This window comes from Carcharhinus amblyrhynchos, chromosome 5 (genome assembly GCF_965287045.1).
Source record: "Carcharhinus amblyrhynchos chromosome 5, sCarAmb.v2.hapA, whole genome shotgun sequence".
In the NCBI taxonomy this organism is placed as follows: Eukaryota; Metazoa; Chordata; class Chondrichthyes; order Carcharhiniformes; family Carcharhinidae; genus Carcharhinus; species Carcharhinus amblyrhynchos.
Genome location: NC_137328.1, coordinates 21,202,290 through 21,215,295, shown reverse-complemented (window position 1 = coordinate 21,215,295; position 13,006 = coordinate 21,202,290). Strand labels below are relative to the sequence as shown.

The 13,006-nt window shown below is 43.6% G+C and overlaps 1 protein-coding gene across 12 annotated transcripts in view; it reads left to right on the top strand.

The window, feature by feature from the left end:
* Nucleotides 1–13,006, top strand: part of mpdz (multiple PDZ domain crumbs cell polarity complex component) — a 266,727-nt gene that overhangs the window by 58,382 nt on the left and 195,339 nt on the right. For all 12 annotated transcript variants that reach the window (XM_080188518.1, XM_080188525.1, XM_080188521.1 and 9 more), the window contains exon 8: nt 11,283–11,489. In XM_080188518.1, coding sequence (XP_080044644.1) covers nt 11,283–11,489 — 207 coding nt within the window. The remainder of the gene's footprint in view (nt 1–11,282; nt 11,490–13,006) is intronic.

Genomic DNA, 13,006 nt, shown 5'->3' with positions numbered 1-13,006 from the left:
TGACATAGCTATACATGGACAATCCAGACACCACTGTCACCATCCCTGGTCATGTCATGTCCTACCGACAGGGCAGACCCACCAGAGATGGCGATAATTGTATACTGTTGGAGGGAGGCTTATGACATCAGGTCAAACATGGACAAGGAAACATCCTGTTGATTGCCATCTGTTGTCCTCTGTTAGTGATAAATCAGTACTCCTCCATGTTGAAACCTCTTGGAGGAAGCACAGGGGGTGGCTAGGGCACAGAATGGTCTCTGGATGGGGACTTCAGTCTCCATCATCAGGAGTAGATTGGTGGTACCACTAAGGCCCAGTCTGAAATGACATAGCTGCTACACTAGGTCTATGGCAGGTGAGAGTACCAAGAGGAAAAAATCAAAAAAAGCAAAATATTGCAGAAGCTGGAATTTGAAACAAGAACAGAGGGCACTGAACAAACTCAGCATCTATCAGCTAACATTACGAGTCATAGTCATCAGAACAGCAAAGTAGAGAAAAAAACAACTTGACCTTGTGCTCACCAATCTACCTGTTGTAGGTACATTGGTCCATATGCAGAAAGTCATGGACAACATTCAGGCTTTGGCTAAAAATGGCAAGTAACATTGCATCACCCAAGTGCCATCATGTCCAACAAGAGAGAGTGCAGCCATCATCCCTTTACATTCATTACCATCAAAACTGAATCCTCCACTATCAACATCTTGGGGGTTACTGCTGAGCGTACACTGAATAGGATTTGCTATATTGTGGCTACAAGAGCAGATCAAAGGCTGGGAATTCTGCAGCAAGTAACTCACTCAAAGCTTGCCCACGTCAAGAGCGTGATGGAATACTCATTACTTGCCTGGATAAGTGTAGTTCCATCAACATTAAAAGAGGCTCAACATCACCCAGGGCAAAGCCAACCCACTTTATTAGCATCCCAAATGCCATTGCCAACATCCGCTCCTGCCATCACTGAAGCATAGCGGCAGAAGTGTATGCAGTCTGCAAGATGCGTTGCAGAAATGCACCAAGCCTTCTAAACCCTCAAGCTGTACTACCTAGAAGGATAAGGGCAGCAGCTGCATGGGAACACCACCTGCAAGTTTCTCTCCATCCTGACTTGGTACAATATTGCTATTCCTTCACTGTTGCTGGTCCAAAACCTTGGAACTCCCTCCCTAACAGCGTTTTGTATGAACTTACACAAAATGGGCTGCAGTAGTTTAAGAGGTGGTTTACTACCACCTTGTCAAGGACAATTAAGGATGGGGAATAAAAATGCTGGCCTAGCCAGTGACGTCCACATCTCATGAAAGAATAAAAAATAACTATCCTGGTGCAGGACACCACAATTCTGCTGCTGACATCCAACTTAACTTCCAGCCACACCATAGAACCATAGAATCCCTACTGTGGAAAGGAGGAATTTGGCCCACTGAGTCTTCATTGACTCCATGAAAGACCATTATTTGTTTTAGTTGAGTGGCATCTTTCTTCTGTCCTTTCTGACTCTCACTGTCTCCTTGAAACAGAGATCCTTCATTCACAGAGTATGGGTTATGATCAAACCTGGAGCCTTGTTGTTGGGAAAGCCTGAAGTGAGATTCTAATAGTTGAGTTTGAATTCCTGAACCATGACAAAGCCTACTGATAGAACAAATAGTTTTTGACCTGTCACCTGCCTCCTCGATGCTTGCAGATCTGTTAACATTAAATTGTGTCCTTGGTGGCTGCCTTTTCATAGGAGCACTGTTTAGTAATTTTTTTCCCACTCATGGGGAATAGATAGAAAACTTGATATTTTAACAATGCTGTCCCCACAATTAATCTGGATGGGGAATGTGGTTGAAATGTATTTGATTGGTGATTGTTGGAATTCAGCATGATACAAACCCTGCTATTTAAAAGAGCAATGACTATATCAAACACTGGGGAAAAGAAGTCTTATATTTATAATCACACCTTTCGAGGCCACAGGACTTCCTAAAAACATTATAGTCAATGAAGAAGTTTTGATGTGCGGTCACTGTGTTAACGGCACAAGAGTCAGGTGCACGTAAGCTCGCACAAAGAATTATTTGACCAGATCTTTTTTCCATGAGATGTTGATTGAAGGTTAAATATTCACCAAGACAATGTGGATAGCTCTTTGTTGTTCTTCAACCTAATATGATGGAATCTGAGAGAGCAGATAGGGCTTCATTTTAACATTATATTTGAAAGACAGTATGTGCATTAATTATATAATTCATTGTTTGCACATGATGTGCATTAAGTGGGGTTTCACCTGTGGCACTTTAAAAAGGAGCAGACTGAAACAGTGGTGATTGGGTGAGGAGGAGTATGTTTTTATATTGTATCTTTGCAAATAATAAATATAAAAGTTTGTAAAAATTAACTCTGGTTCTATCCATCACAGTTTGGCATTTTAGAGTGTAACAATGACACAGAGGATGATTCCAAATGATAAAGGTTAGAAACTGAGAAAAAACTAAAATCCTAGTGGCCATTTGTGGGAAATGATAAAATAATTACAAATTGTTGGGAAATGATTACCTTCCAATTTTCTTGGAGTCTGAACTGTATAACAAATGGGAAAAAAGACAATGTACTTACTACTTTCCATGGCTATCAATTGAAATGGATATATGTATGGAGTGGATTTTGTCCCAAGCAATGTTTGTCCTTGATGTTGCTGCTTCCTTCAAGATGTAAGATCGGGAATTAAGTATTTTGTGAGATGGATTCCCATCAGTTGTATAGTGATGAAGGTTTGCACCTTCTATTTGAGTGTTTGGATAGAATTTACAAGAAATGTGATCTGTAAAATGCCTGTGAAACATGTTCAACATTTGATGGATTTTGGAAAATAGATGGCCAGTTCGTGGAAGAATGAAGTTGCCATAGTCCATTTGGGACTATGGCAACTTCATTCTTCCATGAACTGCTCTGTCTTTTGATAGAGAGATTTTAACCTGACGATTTCTACACCTCAGGCGAGGGGAAAGTTGAGAAGGCAGGGCCCTCTTGAATAACCTCAGCCAGTATGAGAATGGAACCCGTGCTGTTGGCGTCACTCTGCATCTTGAACCTCCATGGAAGAATATATTACAGACTTTTAACAGATTGAGTAAAAATTGATGACATTCCGTTTGGGAATCCCTGAATTGGTACTAGCGTTTAAGTTACTGGATTGTGCTCATGCATCTGACGTGTGCAGGCTACTGGAGTGGTACTGGATTTAGTTTTAGGTAACAAAGCCAGGCAGGTGGTTGAAGCATCAGTGGGGGAGCATTTTGCAGAAAGCAATCATAGGAACATTGGAATTAGGAGCAGTAGTAGGCAAATTCAGCCTTTTGAGCCTGATCATAACTCAATTAGCTTCAAGATTATTATGAAAATGTACAAGGATGGACCATAAATCTAAGTTCTGAACTAGGGGAAGGCTGATTTTAATAAGGTCAGATATGATTTGGTCAGAAAGAAATGGGATCAGACACTTATAGGTAAACCCTTGATGGAACAATGAGATGCATTCAGGAAGGAAATAGGGAAATTACAGGGCCAACATGTTCCAGTGAAGAAAAAGGGTGGGACCAACAAAGCCAATGAAACCTGGATATCAAGGGATATACGGCACTGAACAAGGAGAAAAAAGGAGGCTTGTGACAGGCATTCAGGGCTCAAAACAGCAGAAGCCCTAGTGAAGTATAGAATGTGCAAGAAAATTAGAATAGCAAAAAAGGGGCATGAAAGGACACTGGCAAGAAAAACAAAGGAAAGCCCTAAGCTGTTTTACAAGTACAAGATGGAGGAGGAGAAAGTGGGTTCCCAGACATGCGTCCTTTGTTTGAACAGAGGGGAGTATGATAGGATGAGAGAAGAATTGGCGAATGTGGACTGGGGCAGCGCGTTGGAAGGTAGGCCTGTTGAGGAGCAGTGGAGGATCTTTAAGGAGATCTTTCTTGGTGCTCAGCAGAAATTTATTCCGATGGTCAAAAAGGACCGTAGGAGGAGAGGTAATAAGCCGTGGATAACGAAGGAGGTGAAAGAAAGTGTTAAATTAAAAGCGGAGGCGTTTAGAGTAGCTAAGAGTAGTAGGCGAGAAGAGGATTGGGAGAGGTTTAAATGTCAACAAAGATTGACAAAGAAGTTGATAAAGAAGGGTAGGAGAAACTATGAAGCTGGGCTAGCGCTTAATATAAAAAAGGATAGCAAGAGTTTTTATAAATATATAAAAAGGAAGAGGCTGGCTAGGGTGAACGTTGGTCCCTTAGAGGATGAGAGGGGGGACTTAGTGGTAGGGGATGGGGAAATGGCTGAGGTCTTGAATAACTTTTTTGTTTCGGTCTTCACGGAGGAGGACGTGAATAATTTGCCGGATGTTAGAGATGGAAAGGTGGTAGGACTGGAGGGTCTCGATGACATTACTGTTACTAGAGAGGTGGTGCTCGGCAGACTGGAGGGGCTGATTGTGGACAAGTCCCCAGGACCGGATGGAATGCATCCGAGGGTTCTGAAAGAAATGGCGGAGGTGATAGTGGATGCCTTGGTGGTTATTTTCCAGACGTCGCTGGATTCCGGGGAAGTGCCGGAAGATTGGAAAACGGCTAATGTTACGCCGTTGTTTAAGAAGGGTGCCAGGCAAAAGGTGGGGAATTACAGGCCTGTTAGTTTAACGTCTGTTGTAGGTAAAATGTTAGAATCCGTCATCAAGGAGGAAATAGCGAGGCATCTTGAGGGGAATTGCTTGATAGAGCAGACGCAGCACGGTTTTGTTAAAGGGAAGTCGTGTCTGGCAAATTTACTGGAGTTCTATGAGGATGTGTCTAGGGCGGTGGATAGAAGAGAGCCAGTGGATGTGGTCTTGATTTTCAGAAGGCGTTTGACGAGGTACCTCACAAGAGGTTATTGCAGAAGGTAAGGGGGCATGGAGTTGGGGGTAGGGTGTTAGCGTGGATAGAGGACTGGTTGTCAAATAGGAGGCAGAGAGTGGGGGTCAACGGGTGCTATTCGGATTGGCGGTTGGTGACTAGTGGAGTGCCCCAGGGGTCGGTGCTGGGGCCTCAGCTATTTACCATTTATATAGATGATCTGGAGGAGGGAACCGAGTGTAGGGTGTCGAAATTTGCTGATGACACCAAAATTGGTGGAAAGGCAAATTGTGCGGAGGGTGGTGAGAGTCTACAGAAGGATCTAGATAGGCTGGGCGAATGGGCCAGGAAATGGCAAATGGAATTTAATGTTGGCAAGTGCGAGGTGGTCCACTTTGGTAGGAATAATGGTAGGAAGGATTATTACTTACATGGAGAAAAACTGCAGCAGGCGATGGTGCAGAGGGACCTCGGGGTCCTTGTGCATGAGTCGCAAAAACCCAGTTTGCAGGTGCAGCAGGTGGTCAGGAAGGCGAATGGGATGCTGGCCTTCATCGTGAGGGGGATTGAATATAAAAGTAGGGAGGTCTTGCTGCGGCTGTATAGGGCATTGGTGAGGCCGCAGCTGGAGTACTGTGTGCAGTTTTGGGCGCCGTACTTACGCAAGGATATTTTGGCCTTGGAGGGAGTGCAGAGGAGGTTTACTAGGCTGATGCCGGAGTTGAGGGGGTTGAGCTATGAGGAGAGGCTGAATAAATTAGGCTTGTACTCGTTAGAGTTTAGAAGAATGAGGGGAGATCTCATTGAGACGTATAAGATGATGAATGGGATGGATAGGATAGAGGTGGAGAGACTCTTCCTGCTCAGAAAGGATAGTAGGACTAGGGGGCACAGCCTCAAGATAAAGGGGGGGCGGTTTAGAACGGAGTTGAGGAGGAACTTCTTCACTCAAAGGGTGGTGAATCTCTGGAATTCTCTGCCTGTTGAAGTGGTGGAGGCTACCTCGCTAAATATTTTTAAGACGCGGGTTGATGGGTTTTTGATAAGCGAGGGGATTAAGGGTTATGGGGAGAGGGCGGGAATGTGGAACTGAGCCAAGGCAGATCAGCCATGATCTTATTGAATGGCGGGGCAGGCTCGAAGGGCTAGTTGGCCTACTCCTGCTCCTATTTCTTATGTTCTTATTAAGGATAAAAGGATAATTGGAAAACAAGTGAGGTCCATTAAGGACCACTACTAATTTGTGTATGAAGCTGGAGGACATAGGGTTCCAAGTGGGCCTGATTTTACCATTTTCATTCTAAGTGCTGAATCTGGGTGCAATTCAGATCTGACTTGGAAACCTGCTTCAGGCGCTCCATACACACTTAGCTTGAAAAAGAAATCCTGGGTCTGAATCATGTTGTGGGCAGGGCTTATTGTACCCAAAGCAATCAGAGCTCTGAACTGCGCATGCACAGTTGGAAAAAAATTTGAAAAAGTGTGACCATGTCAGATCACTCCCGAGTTGGAGCAAAAAGCAGGAGCAGTGGCCCCCACAGACATCACTGTCCACCCCCTTATCCACCCATTCCCCACACACATCACTGTCACCCCTTATCCACCCATCCCCCTGCTACCCAGACTGATCGTGACCCCTGCCCACCGATTGCCCGCACAGTGGCAGTGGACCCCCCATCCTGTCGCCAGAGATCCATTTGCCCCCCAGCCCCCCCAGTGAGCAATCGGATCCCCCCCCCCCCGTGCCCCCCCAACAAGAAAAACCTCTTACTGCCTCCCCCCTGCCTCCCGTGGTACATCTGACCCATCTCCTCCGCCCTCCCCACCCCCCCACCAGAGAATGATCAGGCCCCCCCGCCCACAAACCAGACAAAGATCTGCTCTTCTCCTCCACACAACTGCCCCCCCCACCTAAAACAAAACAATGATCAGTCCTCCCCCCCACCCCACCCCCACTTCACCAGAGAATGATCTGGCCCACTTCCCCCTCCCCGCCTTATCCCCAATCTGAGTCTGAGAGCCGTTGGAAGCACTGAACTCACCTCTTCAGCAGCTGGAGTGCCCGATTCAGACTTTTATTCAGCTTGTTTATTTCGGCGCAATTCTGGATTGGCGAACGTGGTGGTAAAAGGAGAAATACTGATAAAGTTGGGTGGGCAGTTCATTAATTCAATTTAAATGCATGCAAACAACTTTAAATCACTGTTGCGCCCGATTTGGGTGCAAATCGTTCCCAGGTGTCGGTAAAGTGGCCATCTGCACGGATGTGGGTGCACATCGCGTTAATGGCCTCACACCCGACTTTACCATGTTTTTGCGCCCGAAAACGGGCCCGATGCAATGGTAAAATCAGGCCCTTTGTATTGGTGTTCACTAGTGAGAAAGGCGATGCAGGTATAGTAACTGGGGAGAAGGACTGTAATGCAATGAAAGAAATTAACATAGATAGAGAGGAGTTGCTTAAAAATAGCTTAGTCTCCAGGGCCAAATCAAGTGCAACCCATGTGAATTCCAGAAGTGCACACAATATTCTAGCTGTGACCTAACCAACATTTCATATGGTTCCAGCGTAACCTCCCTGCTCTTTAACTTTATGCTTCAGCAAATTACAGTAAGTTTATCATATGCCTTCTTAACCACTTCATCCAAGGAGGAAATAGCCAGGCTCTGGCCATAATCTTCCATTCCTTTCTGACCACAGCAGAGGTGTTGGAGATCTGGAGGTCATCCAACGTGGTACCATTATTCAAGAAAGGAGGAAGGGAAAACTACAGGCAGTCAGTCTAACCTCCATGATGGGGAAACAATTGGAAGCAATTCTGAGAAACAGAATTAATCTGCATTTGGAGGGACAGGGATTAATCAAGAACCGTCAGCATGGTTTTGTTAAGGGGTGATCATGTTTGACCAACCTGATTGAATTTTTCAAAGAAGTGACCAGGTGTGTAAATGAGTGCAGTGCATTTGACATAGTTTATTCGGACTTCAGCAAAGCTTTTGATAAGGCCCTACATGGGAGACTGATAGTGAAGGTAAGAAACCATGGGACCCAAGGAAATTTGGCAAATTGCATCCAGAATTGGTTTAGTGGCAGGAAGCAGCAGGTATGGTTGAAGGCTTTTTCCTGACTGAAAGACTGTGTCCAGTGGGACCCTGCAGGGATTAATGTTGGGTCTTTGCTGTTTCTGGTTATTATAAATGATTTAGACTTGACTGTGGGAGGGTTGATCAGTAAATTCATGGATGATGTGAAGTTTGGTTGGATGATAAATAGTGAAGAGAATAGCCTTACATCACAGGAGTATATAGATGGCTGGTTAGATTGGCTGATCAGTGACAACCAGAATTCAGCCTGGTTAAGTGTGATGTGATATACTTGAGCAGGATGAAGCAGGCAACAGAATGTATCATGAAAGGAATTAATCTGGAAAGCACCAGGGATCAGAGGGACCTTGGTGTGCATGGACACCAGTTCTTTGAGGTAGTAGGCCAAGAGGATGAAGCAGTTAAGAAGGCATTTGGTCTACTTGCTGTAATTTGCTGAAGCATAAAGTTAAAGAGTAGGGAGGTTATGCTGGAACTATATAAAATGTTGGTTAGGTCACAGTGAGAATATTGTGTGCACTTTTGGAATCCATATTATATGAGGGACATGATGGCACTGGAAAGAGTACAGAGAAGATTTATTAGGATACTACCTGGGCTGAAGAATTTGTGTTATGAAGAGAGATTGGATAGACTGGGGTTGTTTTGTTTGTAAGAAGTCTCACAACACCAGGTTAGAGTCCAACCAGTTTATTTGATAGTAATCTCACAAGCTTTCGGAAACGGTGTTCCTTCGTCAGGTGTGTGGAAGGTGCTTTGTTTTCTTTGGAGCAGAGGAGATTACGGGCATGGGGGTGCAGTGTGGGGAGACTCACTTCCTGAAGAAATGGTGGAGGCAGAAACCCTCATAACATTTAAGAAGTGTTTAGATGTTCACTTGCAAAGCCAACGCATACAAGGCTATGGACCAAGCGCTGGAAAATAGGATTAGAATAATTAGATGGTTTACCTTTGACACAGAAGTGATAGACGCAAGGGCCTTTTGCTGTGCTGTGAACGCATATGACTCTATAGAATTAATGCAAGGTTAGTAAAAGTATGTAGTTGTTTTAAGATTGACAGTGGGGCACATTGAAGCTGATAAAGAGAGCATAATTCCATGTAAAATAATGGAGTAATGCATTTTCTAAGTACTGATGTAACCTCCAGTGAGGTATCAGTGCTGTTCAGTAAACATAAGAACATAAGAAATAGGAGCAGGAGTAGGCCATCCAGCCCTTCGAGCCTGCCCCGCCATTCAATAAGATCATGGCTGATCTGCCGTGTCTCAGTTCCACATTCCCGCCCTCTCCCCATAACCCTTAATCCCCTCGCTTATCAAAAACCCATCAACCCGCGTCTTAAAAATATTTAGCGAGGCAGCCTCCACCACCTCAACGGGCAGAGAATTCCAGAGATTCACCACCCTTTGAGTGAAGAAGTTCCTCCTCAACTCCGTTCTAAACCGCCCCCCCTTTATCTTGAGGCTGTGCCCCCTAGTCCTACTGTCCTTTCTGAGCGGGCAGAGTCTCTCCACCTCTATCCTATCCATCCCATTCATCATCTTATACGTCTCAATGAGATCTCCCCTCATTCTTCTAAACTCGAGCAAGTACAAGCCTAGTTTATTCAGCCTCTCCTCATAGCTCAACCCCCTCAACTCTGGCATCAGCCTAGTAAACCTCCTCTGCACTCCCTCCAAGGCCAAAATATCCTTGCATAAGTACGGCGCCCAAAACTGCACACAGTACTCCAGCTGCGGCCTCACCAATGCCCTATACAGCCGCAGCAAGACCTCCCTACTTTTATATTCAATCCCCCTCGCTATGAAGGCCAGCATCCCATTAGCCTTCCTGACCACCTGCTGCACCTGCAGGCTGGGTTTTTGCGACTCATGCACAAGGACCCCGAGGTCCCTCTGCACCGACGCCTGCTGCAGTTTTTCGCCCCGTAAGTAATAGTCCTTCCTACCATTATTCCTACCAAAGTGGACCACCTCACACTTGCCAACATTAAATTCCATTTGCCATTTCCTGGCCCATTTGCCCAGCCTATCTAGATCCTTCTGCAGACTCTCCACACCCTCCGCGCAATTTGCCGTTCCACCAATCTTGGTGTCATCAGCAAATTTCGACACCATACACTCGGTTCCCTCCTCCAGATCATCTATATAAATGATAAATAGTTGAGGCCCCAGCACCGATCCCTGGGGCACGCCACTAGTCACCAACCGCAACAGTCGTCTTCCTATGGATTATTACTGATTTTACAAGTTTATATGTAATGAATAAAGCAGGGACAATGTCATGAACAGCATACTGTCTACTACAAATCTAGTTGCATATTCCTTGTATGAAACATATTTAAAAAATTGCTGCTGTGCCTGCAGATTATCAGCTGTAATGTCTATTTATTATTACAGTATATTTCTAAAGTATTAACCTTCACACACCAATATTTCACACTTTAGCTCTGTTATTGTCAAATTTCTTCTTGAATTCTCTGCGCAAAGGTGCCGGTCTTGGTGATTTATTCATTGAACAAGGGCAAGTGCCATGATTTTTGTTTTTGCTGTGGGTAGGGTGAAGGATCAGACTCCAAGTCTGCCTCAGTGAGAATATAGTGCTTTTGATGCTAATCTGATCCACGTGCTAGCCATGTAGTCAATTCAGCTAACTGCACTCCATCTCCTCCAGTTGTGAACTATAAATAATTTAGTCTTTCTGCTCAATAATCTCCAGTATGAATGTTTAAGATATTAGCAGAGAGGACCGTATTTGCATATGAATTCAAAGCTGGTGCTTGTCAAGTGGATCACTGTTGTTGGCATAGCAGAATTCTCCTGATGTATTTTCCAGTTTTTGTGCATTTTTCTTGTCTGCCTTTGTTGCCATTTCTTCTCATGAACAGTGACTACCAGCCCTATTCATTGTGTCCTTCTGACTTCTAGAGTTATTTGGCTTTCATATTCAGATCTATATTTCTTAGCAAGACTTCAGCTAATATCTGCTGTAGTCTTTCAGGTACTAATTCAGCTGTTTAAATGCCTCTTGGTCTCAGATCATAGTCAGAATTATTGTTTTTGCCTTTCATTTTGATTACTGCAAGCTTATGTGAAGTGTTGCTCTGTTCCCTGAATCCCTCCAGAGGGCATCTAATTCCAGGTGTTTATCTGGCTTTTAGTATCTGGCATATCCCCAGTGTTAACGTAGAGAATTAAATATTCAAGATCATACAAGATATATCCTGAACAAGCTGGGAAAGAACAAAGCTTATAATTGATTGTTTCAGCCCATTGCACATAATATTATTCTCCATTTGTGATTAAAGGATGGACGACTTCAAAGTGGTGACCATATTCTAAAGATAGGTGATACAGACCTGCTTGGTATGGGCAGTGAGCAAGTGGCTCAGGTGCTGAGGCAGTGTGGGAATCGAGTCAAGTTGGTGATTGCGAGAGGAGCTGTGGAAGACTCCTTGCCTGCTGCGCCTCATGGACTCCCTGCTTTACCATCAGTACCTCCTGTGGTAGAAGAGGCAAGTATTTTATCTAGTTTTCTTTGCAAAGAATAAGAAAAATATTTTCTAATTACTGCTGTACTGAAGCAAAAATGCATTTTGCCCAATAAACTTTCAAATCCAGTTGAATACATTGACTCTAAACTTGAGACATGTTTAACTTGAATTAATGTTGGAAATCTGAAATAAAACAAAGTGCTGTAAGTACTCAACAGCCTGGCAACGTCCATGCAGAGAGAAGGAGTTAATTTGGGTTGGCAATTCAGAGTAAATCAGAGTAGAGAGTGCTTAGAGGTGTAGTGGTTTTTAAGCAAAAATGGGGAAATGTGGGGATTCCTTGAGGTTGCATTAGGATTCAAATGCGAAGAGCACCTCCTCCTTCCATTGGCCTCTTGCACTCTTAACATTGAATTCAGACCATAAGCTCTGCCCTTTTTTCTCTGCACAGCTGTTAGTGCCATTTCTGTACTCCTATTTATACCTCTTTTATTTCTTGTCCTCTTTCTTGCCAAGCCTGCATTTTCTTTTTAGGTATTTAAATTTTTTATTGCCTTCCATCCTGAAGCAGACTTTCCCGTTTGATCTTTCCTTCCCTCCCACCTTTCACAACCTGGTTTAAAAACTATTCCATCTTTAAGCACTCTCAGTTTGAATGAAGGATTGAGTCATTGACTCTGTTTTCCTCTCCACAGATGCTGCCAGACCTGCTGAGTGACCCAACAGTTTGATTACATTCGATTATATTTATTTAAGATCATTTTGGGCACATAATCCATTTTGTACAAGAGCTGATCTATTGTGGTCAAGTTGATATATTTGTACTGTAGTAGCTGAAGGGCAAAGGTTGTGCATCTTTTGTAAATTAATAGCAGAAATTGCTGAGCATATTTTGTCACTGTCTCGCAACCTTTTCCGTTGCATCTTATCAAGGATTGAAAATGATTTGTAATACGTTTATCCACACTTTTTGCTGAGAATAGATTGGGGGGTGCTAATTAATAGATGTGCCACAATTCATATATTTAACAGCTGTGGTGAGTTCCTAGTCTCAGTTCTGCCATTGGAAGTGGTCAGTTAAGAGACCAGATGTTTCCCTGATGCAAAAACAGGATGATCAATTATTCTGATTGCATTGAGTAACAACTTTAAATTCTCTTCCACCTTTAATGTTGTAAGATATTCCAAGCTGCTTCATAAGAGTATCAAACAAAATTTGGCACTGAGTCATAAAAAGTGACATTCGAGCAGATGACCAAAAACTTGGTGTGTGAGGAAAAATAACCTTAAATAAGGAGAAAGAGAGAGAGACAGTGAGAGGGATAGAGAGTTTTAGGCAAAGAATTAGGGACTAAAGGCATGGCCACCAGTAGTGGATAGATAAAATAATATGCAGCCTAGAAGAGAGAAAAAAAAACAAAGTATGTAGCTGTAATTCAAAAAGTAATTTGGAGTAGGGAGGTCTATTGTGTCTCACATTAGTATAGGACATTTTTTTCTTGACTGGACTCAGAATTTTATAAATTGTTGGAAATGTT